The sequence below is a fragment of the Apodemus sylvaticus genome, chromosome 1 (assembly GCF_947179515.1).
Source record: "Apodemus sylvaticus chromosome 1, mApoSyl1.1, whole genome shotgun sequence".
Classification (NCBI taxonomy): domain Eukaryota; kingdom Metazoa; phylum Chordata; class Mammalia; order Rodentia; family Muridae; genus Apodemus; species Apodemus sylvaticus.
The window spans coordinates 60261290-60277452 of record NC_067472.1 but is presented as its reverse complement, the minus strand read 5'-3'; the positions used below and the strand labels follow the sequence as shown (position 1 = coordinate 60277452).

General features: G+C 50.5%; 1 protein-coding gene across 4 annotated transcripts in view; it reads right to left on the bottom strand.

Moving 5' to 3' along the window:
* Positions 1-12763, bottom strand: part of Ano1 (anoctamin 1) — a 153252-nt gene extending 140489 nt beyond the window's left edge. The window contains exon 1 of one of the 4 annotated variants that reach the window (XM_052194265.1): positions 12554-12763. In XM_052194265.1, coding sequence (XP_052050225.1) covers positions 12554-12686 — 133 coding nt within the window. In that variant the 5' untranslated portion in view covers positions 12687-12763. The remainder of the gene's footprint in view (positions 1-12553) is intronic. The other 3 variants (XM_052194270.1, XM_052194276.1, XM_052194282.1) reach the window with 3 other exon arrangements.
* Between the last annotated feature and the right edge of the window lie 3400 nt (positions 12764-16163).

The following is a 16163-nucleotide window of genomic DNA, read 5'->3' as shown; positions in this document are numbered from 1 at the left end:
GAAGTATCTGGAGTTCAAGGCCAACCCAGACTACATAGTAACTATGCCAGCCTGGGCTATACAACAAACAAACAAACACACACACACACACACACACACAAACACACACACACAAGTAATGGTCTTTCCTGCTTGCTGCTCCTGATGACCTGAGTTCAGTTTCTGGCACCCATGCAGTTGAAGGAGAGAACTGATTTCTAGAGGTTGTCCTCGGACTTCAATACATGTACATGCATAAAATAAATCAGTAAATAAAGAAAGGTAAAGACAATTTTAAAAACATGTGTGTGTGTGTGTGTGTGTGTGTGTGAGTTTATGTGGCTATGTGTCTTCAGGAGCCTGTGGGAACCAGAAGAGAACATCTGATTCACTAAAGCTGGAGTTACAGGCCATCATGAGCCACTGTGTGGGGTCTGGGAATGAGCGTGTTTCCTCTGCAAGGGCAGCACGGACTCTGGACCACTGAGGCCCTCTCTTAGGCCTTAGACAATGTCATTTTTAAGTCTAGGCATGATTGTGTGATAGGATCCAGCCTGGAGTCTGCTCCGGGGACACTGCCCTGCTCTCCTCCTGGCTATGTGGACATAGGTCTCACCACAATGTCTGCCTTCCAAAGTACCAGAACTAAAGCACAGCTGTATCACATGTGTTGACTCCCACCCCCAGGGAGCAGCTGTTCCAAGATGTCTCCGGGGAACTCACTGTCCCGCTGAGGTCTCAGGGACCTGGGCCCTTCAGCAGGTAGCTAATATCCCACCTGACATCGCCATGCCCAAGGTGCTCTGTGCACTTCCGCCAAAGACTGAAGTGTGGCCTCTGGCTACTGAGCTGTGAGATGGGAGAGATGGCCAGGGCTGTTTCAGAGGCTGATCTCCAGTCTTCCTTGGGGGTATTTAAGGACTGCCACTCACACTCTACACAGTTCCCATTTGGAGTAAAGGAGAGAAGGGAGAGAAAGAGAGGGAGAGGAAGAGGGGGGAGAAGGAAGGAAGGGAGGAAGGGAGGGAGAGGAGGGGGAGGGAGAAAGAGAAAGAGCAAGAGGAAGAGAGAGCGCACACCCACTGGATTCAGAGCCAACCCTTTAAACTCTAGTTTCACCTCTGTCACCAAGCTCCTGACCCTGGGGGTACTTGCTGGTGGGTTCTAAGCAAGAGTACTGCCACTGAACCATACCCCAGTTGCTCAAATAGGGCTACTTATTTAGGGATCTCTGTAGAAGTTCCAGAACATTCTCTGGCTCTCTTAAGGTAGAGATGTGCCTATTCCAATAATTACTGCTAAAACCAATGACATGTTTAACTATTTCTCTTTTTGAGATGGGAGTTGGGAAGCCTCCATGGGAATTTAGGATATCTTCTGAGGTCGATAGAGCTCTGTGGAGCTTTGCCCAAGGGAGAGTCTGAAGTAGATTTTCTTTCTTTCTTTCTTTTTTTTTTTCTTTTTTTTCCTCCAAGACAAGGTGTAGTTCTGGCTGTCCAGGAACTCGCTCTGTAGACCAGACTGGACTCCAATTCACAGAGATCCACCTGCCTCCGCCTCTCGTGTGCTGAAATTAAAGGGATGCACCACCACTGCCTGGCTTGATTTTTTTCTTAATCAGATACTGTTTAATCTGTATACCCAATGAGTTGTCAGCAGCACAAGGGTGTGGCTATGAAAACCTGGCTTCTACGTCGATTCTACAGGGGCTAGGGAGTATGTCAGTGGTAGAGTCCTAACTAGCTTCCCACAGTGAGGGGTTTGGGGAGTGGCCCCGTGGCAGAGCACCTACCTAGACTCCTACAATGGGAGACTCATTCAGTAGCAGAGCCTCTAGCTAGAAGCCTCCAGCGAGAGACTGGGGTGTGATTCAGCAGCAGAGTACCTGAGGTATTTGAGGCCTGGAGTATCTGAGGCTGTGGGTTCTATCCCTGCCACAGGGGTCAGGAAGTGTGTGTGTGGGGGGAGAGATCTGAAATTTTCTGCTATGTAAAATGATAAAATATAGACAAAAACTTTGCAATGAAGCCTGGTGACACCTCAGCCATCTAACCATGTCAACACTGACTGAAATGAACCATTCTGACAGCATGTGTCCTCAGCTTGATGGCATGAGATGGCACTTCATTTCTGTCCCTTTCCCAAACCTACAGTCTCAGGCCAATCATGTGGAGAAGGTCCTGCTAATGGATTGTCTACCCACGTCTGACCAGCTGACATTCACAGTTGCCCGAGACACCATCATGTCAACAGAACTCCAAGAGCTCAGGCTGAGTAAATGTGCCCTGGGCCTCTGGGAAATAACGAGCCAGAGGGACATGTATGAAAACACACCTCCAGTCTCCTGAAACAATCAGGCGTCAGTGTCAACAATGGGCTGCGACTAGTGTGAGATGCCGACCTGGGTGTGGGGGCATGAGGACTTCCTGAATTGCCTTTGCAGTAATTCCATAAATGTAGAGTCATTGGGGAGGAAAAAGACGAAACAGAAAACAAACAAGAACACCCACAGGCACGGAAGCACTCTGAGGGGTGCTGTCACCACAAAACCACAAACCAGTCTCAACCTCTGTTTTCTCATTTGCATTTGACACAGGAGCTGGTGCGAGATTTTGCTCCGGGTATGAATGAGATGGCTCCATCTGCATATGTCTAGGCCTATAGAGACCATACATTACACTCAATTTCTCCAGCCATCCACATTCACCTACCCATCTCTCCCCTACCCACCTCCCCATCTACTCATCCATGTAACCTATCTATTCACACATCCATTTGCTAATCCATGCATCCCCATCTGCCTATCTATCCATCATCTATTCATCTATCCATCATCCACTTATCTATCCATCTATCCATCCATCTATCAAATTATTTTGATGTATTATCTACCCATTTATCCACTTATGCAGTCATCCATTTCATCCACTAATCTCTCCAACACTCTACCCCCTCCATCTACGCATCCACCCTCATCCCTCCATCCATCCATCTACCCGTCCCTCCATCTACGCATCCACCTCATCCCTCCATCCATCTACCCTGCTATTCCCACCCACTTACCCATCTCCCCACTCAACCCATCTGCTTATCTCCCCATACTGCCACCACCTGCTCATCTATCTCACCGTCAACCTGTTCACCTATCCACCCATCTATTCATCCATTCTCTCATCTATCCATCTATCTATGCATTAATCTCTCTGCCCAGTCCTCTCACCCACACATCAGAGGGAAAAGTGTACACCGTTCAATAACAGACCAATATCCAAATGGAAAATGTGTCATGAAATGCCACTTTCTTACCATCTATCACAAGGAAAGAACAAAACAGTGGCTTAGTTACGAAGGAGGTCTTCTAGCCGGGCAGTGGTACATGCCTGTAATCCCAGCACTCTGGGAGGCAGAGGCAGGTGAATTTCTGAGTCCGAGGCCAGCCTGGTCTACAGAGTGAGTTCCAGGACAGCCAGGGTTATACAGAGAAACCCTGTCTCAAAAAAAAAAAAAAAAAAAAAAAAAAAAAAAAATATCCAAAAAAACAAAAAACAAAAAAACAAAAATAACCGAAGAAACCAAAAACAAAAAACAAAAAACAATAACCGAAGGAGTTCTTCTGAGATGTACAGCCCCATGCAGGGCTTCCTGAGCCCCCTGGGCAATGCCTGTTAGGGTCTCCGCCAGCTTTGGCATAAGAGGTTAAAGGCCCACCCTGTATTTTGAAACTTGTCCTTGCTGGGGGCAGCCATATAGGCACAGTGTTCACAAGAATGACATAGAGCAGCCCTGTCTGTGCTTGTGGAGAGGAGACTGGTGCCGAAGTCAGTGGCCACTCTGCACCAGAGAGAACCTGAGAGGGGATGGACCACAGAGCAGAAGGAGGAGCTCCTGGAGGAGGTGGGAGGGGAACTGATGTACAGAGACTGCGGGGAGGGGCAGGCTGTGGCGGGTCCAGGGAAGGCTGGATGCAGAGGATAGGAGCTTCAGGAAGGCAGTGAAGACACAGGAGTACTCTCCTGCAGGACAGGACCCGTGAAAAGGCCAGGGGTGGAGCCATCTTGCTTCTGTTTGACATCTTCCCTCCTGTCACTTCAGTGACGGGCTAGGGCAGATGGGGCCAAGCAATAGCTGGCATTGACATGAGCGTGTAGCAGACAGAGCTGAAGGGCGTATAGAAAGGTACCTGGCTGAAAGTGGGGGCATGAACCATGGAAAGAGAACCCAGCCACCCACCCTTTCATGAGCTGCCTTAGGAAGAGTCTGAAGATCACTCTGTCCTTCAGGGAAGGGGTCCTCTGAGCCCAGGCTAGAGTTACTGCACTGAGTCTGCAAGGAGGAGCCACACAGCCTGGTCCCTGTGCTGTGCCTACCCCCAGTCCTGCTTCTTCATCTCCCAAGAAGCATCGCAATAATGGTGACCTATGTCATCTGTTCTCTGATGGCCATGCCAACAGTGGATAAACATCTCTGTTTCCTTCAGAGACTTCCGCACTGAACAAGTTTTAAAATCTCTAGGAACCACAGGGGACGTGTGTGCAGAATCTGTTCCTGGGTGTGAAAAGTGAAAGGTTTAAAGTCAGGTGCGGAGGCGGTGTTTGCACGCCATGCCCAGGGCCTAGCAGAGCTGCAGATAGGTACACAGCTGTTGGCTTGCTGGGGTGGGATCCTGGTGCGTGGGGGTTCTGTGGCTTGGGCTGTGCGAGGGAAACCCTGAGCCCAGTGGAGCTGTGGGGAAAGGCTCAGAGAGAGTGAATGTCCCCCCATGAGCTGATACCGGAAGAAAGGAAACACTGGAGAGCCAGCTCCTGGGCACACACACACACACACACACACACCAGCCCACCCACTGACAAACACACAAAACTAGTAATTTGTCTGCCTAATAGCCACGTGACCACCATCAAATGGATCTCTGAAGGTTGGAAAGGCGTTCAGCAATTCATTACACAGCATGAAAACTGTCACGTGTGCCTGGCACCAAAGGCCAAGGCCCGATGGAGGCGGAGTGGTGAACAATGCTGGGTGCTGGGGAGAGATAGGAGGCCACGGGGAGCGCTGCCTTCTGGGTGTGGTTCCCTGCAGCAGCCAGATAATCACAGAAAACTTTCATTTCCCCCAAAGCCAATGACCCCAGATCTGGAGCCCAAGATAAATTCCAGACTTCCCTCACCCCTGGCCTCACCTCTCTGCATCCAAGCCTCCATGAATCAGGCTAGGCAGGGGCTCCCCAGAGCATCTATAGACAAATGTTAGTTGTGTGAATTGGAATACATTCCTTGCTCTCTAGGAGCCAACAATGAGACCCTGACTGAAGACAGACTCATGATTATCAAATGACTCCAAAGATTAAGAACTTGACAATTGAGCGCTGAAGGGTTCTAAGATGAGAAAGGGCTTGTAAGGCAGGAAGAGCAGCTTCCAGCCACCTGCTCCTCTACCTGACCATCTGTCAGTCATCCATCATCCACTCACCCATTCGTCTGTAACTCATCCATCCACTCACACATTTCCCATCCAGCCTTTTATTCTTTACTACCAATTATCCCTCATCCATCCACTAATCCATCCACCCATCCATCAACACATCTGTCTGTCCATTCATCCATCCATCCATGCATCCATGCATCCATCCATCTATCCATCCATCCATGCATCCATCCATCTATCCACCCATCCACCGATCTATTCATCCACCCATCCATGCATCCATCCATCCATCTATCCATCCATCCATCTACCCATCCATGCATCCATCCACCCAACTATCCATCCATCTATCCACGCATTCTTCCATGAATGGATGGATCCATGAATCCATCCACCCACATCCATCCACACATCCACACATCCATCTACCCATCCATTCATTCACCCACATCCATCCATACATCCACTCACTACTCTTCCTTCCATCATCACTTTCTCACTACCCATCCACCCATCTACTCTCTCACTACTCATCCATCATTTACCCATGTACGCACTATTCATCTATCCATATTTACCTATCCACTAACCAACCATGCATCATCCATCCATATGTACATTGTCTTGTCAGTGAGCCAGTCAGCTATGAGCCAGCAGCCATTACCTACCCACTACTCATCCATCTGTCTATCTTTCCAACCATCTATCTATCTGACATCCTTTAAACATTGCCATGAAACAGGCCCTGTGCTAGCACTAGAAAATAGAGTGAGATACTGGTCCAGACACCAGTGGTCCAAGTCTAGCCAGAGAGGCCAACATAACAGGAAGAAATAACTGAGTGCCACTTCGCCACATGATCTAATGGGAGGGGATAGACTTTGACTCTCATCACTCCCGTGTAGTAGCTGGGGATGAGGGGGCACTAGTCTGCTGGGTAGACTCAGCCTTGGCATAATATATAAACCATGGACTAAACATGGAGAGCAGAACTGTGATACCCCACACCTTGCTCCTGACAGGGTGGCTATCCCATACCCAGCTCCTGACAGGGTGGCTACTATGCCATACCCAGCTCCTGACAGGGTGACTACTATGCCATACCCAGCTCCTGACAGGGTGACTACTATGCCATACCCAGCTCCTGACAGGGTGGCTAGCCCATACCCAGCTCCTGACAGGGTGACTACTATGCCATACCCAGCTCCTGACAGGGTGGCTAGCCCATACCCAGCTCCTGACAGGGTGGCTAGCCCATACCCAGCTCCTGACAGGGTGACTACTATGCCATACCCAGCTCCTGACAGGGTGGCTAGCCCATACCTTGCTCCTGACAGGGTGGTTGGCCCATACCCAGCTCCTGACAGGGTGACTAGCCCACACCCTGCTGCTCCCAAGGAGGTGGCTAGCCTACACTTTATTCCTGACAGGGTGGCTAGCCCATACCTTGCTCCTGACAGGGTGGTTAGCCCATACCTTGCTCCTGACAGGGTGGTTAGCCCATACCTTGCTCCTGACAGGGTGGCTAGCCCATACCTTGCTCCTGACAGGGTGGTTAGCCCATACCCAGCTCCTGACAGGGTGACTAGCCCATACCTTGCTCCTGACAGGGTAGTTAGCCCATACCCAGCTCCTGACAGGGTGACTAGCCCATACCCTGCTGCTCCTGAGGAGGTGGCTAGCCTACACTTTGCTCCTGACAGGGTGACTAGCCCATATCTTGCTCCTGACAGGGTGGCTAACCCATACCATGTTCCTCCCGAGAAAGTGGCTAGCCCATACCTTGCTCCTGACAAGGTGGCTAGCCCATACCTTGCTGCTCCTGACAGGGATGCTATTCCATGCCCTACTACTGAGAAGTTGGCTACCCTGTGCCCCACCATGTCTATTTGTTGATAGTGAAATTTTGTATGTATCAACAGAGATGAAAGACAGTTTTCTCTACTCCACTATAGTACAGTAGGGAAACCTGTCATATCCACAGGGCACAGGTTCTGCCCACATCTGGAGGTCGCCTGGAGACTGGGGAATAAGACTTTGCAGGGGTGCTGTCTGCACCAGCCTCCTCACAGCAGAAGAAGGCGGGGCCACACTTCACTGTCTCTGGCCTCCTGGGACGTGTCCACAGAGCACCTAGAGTCCCAGGCTAATAAACTGCACATGTCATTAGAAGCTGAAGGTCACTTTGGTGACTGTTACTGTTGGTAATGTGCTCAAAAGCAAGCCCCAAAGGGTGGCACCTCTGACAGATAATGCCTCGAAGACTAGATAGTCACACAGGAAAGATGATACTAACTGAGTCCTTTCCATAACCCATATATAAACATTAACTCAACCTGGATCAATGATCTAAATATAAGACAAAACCCACAAAACTCTTGCGACTGGGATGCATCTGTGACCTTGCAATAATCAGTAGGTTCTTAGAGCTGATGCCATACCTTGCTGCTCCTGATGACATCACAGAGAGAGAGAGAAAGAGAGAGAGAGAGAGAGAGAGAGAGAGAGAGAGAGAGAGAGAGAGAGAACAAAGAGAAGGAGAGAGGGTATAGGAGGAAAGGGGAAGAAGAAAGAGGGGGAGAGGGAGAGAGGGAAAGAAGGAGAGAGGGAGAGAGGGAGAGAGGGAGAGAGGGGGAGAGAGAGGCACTGAACTAAACACCATGAAAATTGATTTCTGTGTTTCACAGGGTATTAACGGAGAAGGGGAAGACATAATCTGTAAATATTTGCAAACCACACAATTGATAAGGGTTGATATCCAGACTCTAGAACGATCCACAGCTAGAAGAACAAGAAGACAAAACATTTAGAAGTAATTAGAAGTAAGCCACTGTCCTTTGGGAGACCTTCTTCCATAGAAGGCTGATGGGTCACAGATAGCTTAGGGCAACCAGCCACTAGGCAAACTCAAAGCAAGACCACACCATACCCTTCAGGATTGCTGTGCTTTAAAAGAAGAAAATAAAATAAAACAAAGATAAGCTAGGAGAGGTGGCATAGGCCTGTGATCTGGCACTTAGAGGGTAGAGACAAGAGGATCGGAGTCCATGGTCATCTTTGGCTACATAAGAAGTTTGAGGCTAGCCTTGGGTACATGAGTCTTCATCTAAGGAAAAAAAAACCTTATAAGCATATATATGGTGGCACAGCCCTTTAATTCCAGCACTTGAGAGGTAGAGGCATAGTCATCTTTGTGAATTTAAGGCCAGCCTGATCTACGGAGTGAGTTCCTGGACAGCCAGGTCTATACAGTGAGATACTGTCTCAAACAAATAAAGTTATATAAATGCCAAATGTTGTTGTTGAGATGTTGGAACCCTTGCGCCATCCTAACAGGAATATAAAATGAGGAGGTGGCTGTAGAAAATGAATGAGGGCCAGCAAGATAGCTCAGGAGGTGACGGCTCTTGCCACACTAGCCTGGCAACCTGAGTTTGAGCCCCAGATCCCACACATCAAGGTAGAAAAAGAAAATTAACCCCACAAAATTGTCCTCTGTTTTTCACACCTGCAAGGCGATATGCATTTCCCCCCCCCCAACACACACACAGAACATACCCTCCACAACCTGTGTGTCCACGTGGGTTGTGTGCCTATGAGTGCCGGTGCCTAAGGGGGTGAGGCGTATCTGATCCTTCTGAAGCCACCTGATGTGGGTGCTAGGACCTGAACTTGGGTCTTCTGCATGAGCAGCACTTGCTCTTAACTGCTGCGCCATCTCTCAGCCCAGTAATGACACTGCTTTCAAGTTAAAGGTGGCAAAGCTCTCAGATCTAGCAGTTTCACTTAGGTCAGTACACTAAAGAACCGAGGGCAGGCTCTTGGGTAGCATCGTCTGGAGTTCTCTGTTATGGCATTGTTGCAGACAGCTCCAAGGTGAAAACACACCGGGTATCTACTCCCTGGGCCACTGGCTGTTGTGTGGTGGCTGGGTAAAACATTTGGTACAGTGGAGTACCACTCTGCCATCAACAAAAGAAACAAGGAGGCATTCTGAGAACAGGCTACACAAACAATGATGGTTGCCTTTGTCTTTGACGCATGTGGGACTCGGGACAGGGTCATAGACTGGTGGGAGAATCACTCTTCCTTGGGCTGGGAAAGAAAACACATTCTATGCCTGATAACAGAGTACTGGAGTGAGAGCAGACAGAGGGTGTGGTGATTTGCATATGCCTGGCCCAGGGAGTGGTGCTATTAGGAGAGGTGTGGTCTTGTTGGAGGAAGTGTGTTACACTGGGGTTGGGCTTGGAGACCCTTCTCCTAGCTGCCTTAGGTTGCTGAGTCTTTTCCTGGTCGCCTTCAGAACAAGAGGCACAACTCTCAGCTCCTTCTCCAGCATCATGTCTGCCTGGATGCTGCCATGTTTCCTACCATGATGAGAATGGACTAACCTCTGAAACTGTAAGCCAAGTCCAGTTAAATGTTTGCCTTTAGAAGAGTTGCCTTGGTCATGGTGTCTTTTCACAGAAATGGAAACCCTAACTAAGACACATGGCTAGGTTTGATGGCAGGAGAGAACTTGTAACAGTTGTAAAAAATCTTATATAGTGTATCTCCATTTGACAAAAATAACCAAAGGATGGGCCCCACTCTACCTCCATCCCATCAAAGTTCAGTCCTTATAACCTCCACTTTGCAGCTGCCCAGCCCTGAATCTAGTGAATCTAGACCCACTACAGACACAATACACTCACACACGTTTGCACATACATTCTCTCTCTCTCTCTCTCTCTCTCTCTCTCTCTCTCTCTCTCTCACACACACACACACACACACACACACACACACGCATGCACACATGTATGCACACTCATAAACACATACTTTCTCTTATATACATACACACTCCCATGCATGCATGCATGCATGCATATACATTCTCACACCCATGCTTACACACACACACACACACACACACACACCTGTGCCCATGTCCCAGGCTCTGCTTTCAGGGTACACCTGCCCACTATCCTGTGCCCCTCACCATCAGCATCATGCACATCTGCACAGCAGAGTGAAACACTGCAGAGCCTCTGCTAACTCCACAGCTCCAGCCTTCTGACCTATCTTCCCCCTGATACACACACAGCTCAAGTGGCCCCCCTGGGACGTCCGGATCCCCCTGCTCCATCCTTTCTGTCTTTGTCAGATCCTCAAACCCTGGTGCCCCGACTACAATCACAATTCATATTCCCCCTGCATAACTTGCATCCTCCCTCAGAAGAATGAGAATGAGATGGCTAGTAGGACAGTCCTCACTCACTGGGAAGAGACCAGGGGACGAGAGGCAGGTGACAAGCTGGAGCCCACCCTCACGATACTCCAGGCTTTGAAGATAAGTTGCAGAGCAGGCATGGCAGCAACCGGGGGTCAGAGCCAAGGCCAGCTGGGGAGTCTCCATTCCTGCTCACCCTGCCCTCCACAACTGCACTGCGATAGGTTGTCACCTCAGAGGCTCAAACCTCGACCACGGAGCAACCTTGATCTGTCTATCCTGCAGTTTGAGGCTCCCTTGCAGTCCGTACCAGTACATGGTATCAGCTTCAGATCACTGATTCTATCCCAAGCTGTTCCCACTCTCATACATGTCCAGCATTTATCTCTGCATGCCTGTGGGTTGGGACCATGCGCCCATGTAAACCCAGACATTAAAGCTGGTCCATCAGTCCTAGGATCTTATCCCTGTCTCTGGTGATGCCCAGGATGGCAGAGAGACAAACGCTTGCCCAGCACATGGCCAGAATAAAGGTTGAGATGCAGAGTGGTGGACCAGAGGGATTCCCTCTACAAATGTGGTGGTCATCCTGCCCCCATGCCCATCCAGAACCTGTTCTACCCAACCTATTGCAGACAGAAACCGGGATGCCCACACCTGAGACCTACTTGGCTTAAGTCCAGGAAGCGAGCAGAGCCCAGGCCTCCCTACCACAATGATTGGCAGGCACGGGCTTGGACAAGGCTCCCTTGTCAGGTCTTAGCTCTATGGTTTTAGACTCTGCCTGAGATGGGGTCAGGGGAACCACACAATAGCCACACCCAGGTGGTACCACTCTCTCTTCTGTGAGACCTCAGTTTCCCAGTGTGTGGAGTGGGAAAGGCCATGTCCCATGATATCTAGTTGTCAGAGGATTAACACCCACAATCCTGCTTCCAGTGCCCAGCACCCAGTGAGATGCTTGCCCAGAACCACCAGCCCAGCACCGGCATTTTTGCTTGGCTGCAAAAAGGACAGAAATATGAGCTGGAGGGGGAGGGAGATAGAGTGGTCTGGCCACCCAGCACCAGCCTTGGCAGAAGCCCTGGATCTTGCCCTGGTATTGGTGTGCCCCACCGCCGCCGCCGCCTTAATTTGATGCTAAAGAAGCCAAATTGGGTCCTTTGGAACAGAACACGTGGGGATAAGTTGCTTCATGGGAGTCTAAGTGGAGACAGGACGGGGGGCTGAGAAGCAGCTTGATGGCAGAGAGCGAGCGTCCTTCCCAGGGCTCAGCCCCAGCACACTCAAACTGTGGGACCAAGTGCACGTCCTCGGCTACCACACTCCGGGTTTATTCAATAGCCTCTGAACTGGGAGGATAACATGCAGGCAACGTTTCCTGGGTCATTTATTTGAAAAATATTCATATAAAAATACCCAAGGTGACGACTTAGTGGCCAGGACTCCCCCTCCCCTCCGGCTTCCCGGCCTCATCTGTCTCCCTGCTCCTCCAGCAGTTTCCGTTATGACTTCGAGTCATCAGAGTTACTTTACTTCCCAAATAAATCTCCACAACAGCGCGGAAATATTAAGAGTATTAATAGTGCCTGTAAAAACATCCGAAGACTCACATCTGCCAGGAGCAGTAGATGTCTCCGAGCTGGGGATGCCTCCGAGGGAGTCTGAAACCAGGTGGCCTAGGTTCCTCCAGGGGACAGGCAAGGTCCCTCTTGGGGGGTCTAACAGGGTCCTTCCAGGATGCGTGCAGACTCCCTCTAGGGATGCCAGGTTCCCTCGAGAGAGCACTACTAACCCCCACCACACCCACGCGCAGCAACTGACTATGTCTCTCTGTCTGTCTGTCTGTCTATCTGTTCGTCCGTGTCCCCTGCAACCTCCACCCAAGTCCCTTCGCTCTCCTGCAGAGCGGCTCAGGGAAGGTCCTACCACCTGAGTTGGGGGTTCCTGCGTCCTGTGCCTCGTGCACGATTGTTTCCGGTCCCCGCTGGCACTCTCGGTCCGCAGAGGCTCCCTCTCGGGTCAGGCCCTCCAGGCCGATGTCGCTGTCCTGCGTGTCCTGCATGATGTGTTCGCTCCGGACGCCCTGGGTCCAGCACAGGGACCGGCAAGCAGAGGCGGGAGGAAGGCTGAGCCCAGCTGCCTGCACCGCGCTGCTCCGCCCCCGGCGCTTTGGTCCTGGGGTCCCCCGGCTCTCCGCCCCGGGGGTCACGGGGTCACCTGCAGCCGCGCCCTCGCCCCGCCCTGTTCCCGCCCCCCACTATATGGGAGGTGCCCCCAACTCCAGCCTGGCCCCGGGGCGCAGCCTTGGACAGGGGAGGCTCACAGGGTGGCCCAGCCCCGCCTCCAATCCGCAGGACCCTGGGCGACCACTCTGCCAGTTTGTGGGAAGAGACGAAAAGGCTAATGTCAGTACGGTGATGGGGGTGGGGTGGGAGTGTTGTTTTATTTTATTTTTAGTCAGGGTCTCACTTTGATGAATTCTAGCTGCCCTAGAATTCACGGAGATCCACCTGCCTCTGTCTTCCCAGTTCTGGGATCAAGGTGTTCATCACACTCGCTATTTGATTTTTATTTTACATACATGGAGAGGGAAGGTGGAAGGATTTGGAGACAGGGTCTTGCTATGTTGCTGTGGCTGGCCTCAAATTAGCCACAATCCTCCTGCTTTCATCTCTCAAATATGGGGATTATAGATGTGACCCATCACCCTCTGGACAAAATCCAGGGAGTTTAGGGTACCTTTTAGGGTAAACCCCACCTGTGCAGAATTTAAGGCTCTGGATAGTTGAGAACAACCCCGGGTGGAAGGAAACGTGGGGATTCTCCCTAACTGAAGCAAAGACGATTTAGCCAAGAGCTTTGAGCCTCTGGCTGCTTGCTTGTCCTGGGCCCCTGCTGCTGCGCAGGCTCTGTCTGGGCAGGGATCCAGAGACCCTGCTCTCTGGGAGGCTCTGTGGATGGGCACTTTGAGCGCCCCACAGCTCAGAGGAGGTGCCTCTTGTGTGACATTTCTAAATAACTATCATAAATTGTGGGACAGAGGGGCCATAAACAAAACATTAATCTGTTGGTTGGGGAGGGGTAGGTGGATCTGAGTCCAGTCTCAACTTTTGGGAGGGGGGGGAGTCATTTTACTCTTCTTGTAAACCCCCAGGGGAGGTGAATTAGGATGGTGTTGACAACAGAGTTCTAAGGACCCTGGATCCTCTGCCAAGTTGACTCTCCACTAACGCTTTGGTTGGACCTTGATGGAGACAGGTCCTAGACACTGTGTGACCCCCACTGCACTCTCACAGGGAAGGGGCTCTCAGCTAGGGCCATGAGCTATGGCTCCTCCCCCTGCCAAGTCTGGGGGGTGGTGGCAGACAGGAGGGAGGCAGGAGGGGGGGCTTGGACCCTATGCACACTACTCTGAATGGAAAAGACTCTAGTGGATGAACCACAGAGAACCATCCACAGCCAAGCAAGCTCTGTTTTGTTTTGTTTTTCCTGACCTTGCCTCGGTGAGTCTGACCTGAGACATTTGGAGTTAGGTTGGGACTTTTCCTCTTCCTGGGAGCCTTAAGAAGCCCCCACCCCCACCCCTGGGGTATGTTGGTACCTGGTGTCTGCCTAGGAGGCCACATGGAGCCAGGGGCTGCCCTGGTTCCCTCCCACAGTCAGCCATGATCCATCTGACCAATGTGTGGGAGTCAAGATAAAACTGGTTTTTCTTGGAAGGGTCTGATCACTAACGTGGTGCACAGCAATAGCTCCGTTGTATAAATACACAGAAAATTCTAGAATTCTTATCCTTGAAATGATGAACTGTAAACCAAAAAGACTCAGGGGGACAAAAATGTAAACACTTGCTGGTACTATTTTTACCCCCTCACTGTTTACCTTCGGGGGCCAGGGCTGGCTATTGTCTACTGAGCCAGGTTTTAAAATACACATTTTTTAAAAAAACTATTATTATCAGAAGTATGATAAGGAGTCTTTAATAGAGGTTGATTCATTCAGACTGAAGCCAGGTTTTCTTTCTTTCTCCTTGTCGTTATCTTGCTTCTAATTTATGTCATAGCCATGTAAATCCCTTAGCTATGTGCAATCTATGCAAAACTGTCCTGGCCACTGCTCCAAACTTCACAGGCATATCATGTTAGAGACATGACAGCAAACACCTGGAACAGCACCCTTTTCAAACATGGCTCTCAACTGCTGTGTTAGCCAATGGAGTCATATGGAAGCCTTGACAGGTTAGGCAAAGGTGGGGCTGCCCATGTGGCCCTCACAGATAGAGTGACCCCTAAGAGGAATGTCCTCCCCACATCCCAAGAAGGCCTGGGGTGGTGACCCTCTGCATCGAGGGGCCTCCCCAGCCTGTGTACGTTGGGGGAGGTATTTATACCAGCAGCAAGGAGGGTGAGCAGACTGAGCAGGGAGGTGACGTGCCTGTCATTGGAACACACAGCCATCATTATGGAATACAGTAATCAGAGAGCCCAGCGTGTCATTATGGAAAATGGTTTCCCTTTTTGGTGAGGTGGAGAGAGAGGGAGGGAGGAGGCAGGGCTCTGTGAGGCTGTGGCCAGAACACAGCTCATGGGTTTGGCACAGCTTAAAATAGACTTTGCCAGTGATGCCCTGGACCCAGATGGGACAAGCTCAGCCCTCCCAGGAGGCATATCAAGGCCCCTAGCTTCTTTGCCCACAGTCACACTTAAGGTCGCATCTAACCATAAGGCCAAGCCCTGGTGCGTATTAGAGGCTGGAGCTAGCAGGACTGGATGGCGGCTGCAAGAGTGAGAAAATGCCTCACTTCACAGGTGACTCCTTGGATCCCCTCTGAGCTCCCTGTGGCTGTCTTTGAACTCTCACTTCATTATCATTAGAGACTTCAGTGTCATTGGAAGCTGAGCGAAAAGGACACTGTTCAGGGTCTGAGACTCTAGCAGCTTGCTGAGGGCAACCAGATGTGGATCTAAGCGCTCAGGGCTCGCTGACACCGAGTTTGAGAAATGAAGCATCTCTGTGCTATGCTTGTGACCCATCTGAACCTAGGCAGTGGGACAAAGGCTAATTCAAACACATTTCACTCTTAATATAAACTTCCCAACGGAGTATTTAAGAGATGTCCAGGCTCATTAAAGACTCAATTTGCTATGTGAAAATGGATTCCCTTGTTCAAAGGGGATAAGGACTAGCCACAGTCCCTTTCTTTCCATTCCCCTCCAGATTCTCCCTGCAACCTTTCCTGAAACTTTAGGTTTCCTGAAGCTTTTATGTCCCTTAGGTAAAACAAAGGACACCAAGCCATCTCATTCCCCCATCCCTGATGTTGTTCACACAGTCTGGGCCAACATCATTAATACATTCTTCTCTCCCCCAAGGAAAGTCTGGCTTTGTGAGCATCTGTTGTGGGTTAGGCCACTGATACCACCGGCTGGGAGACTGACACTCAGAGGAGGATAGCAGGGGTGGGACAGGTTTGGATGTGCCGGTGTATAGCTGTAATTCCAGCACTTGAGAGATGGAGGCAGCAGGGCAGTGGTGGCAC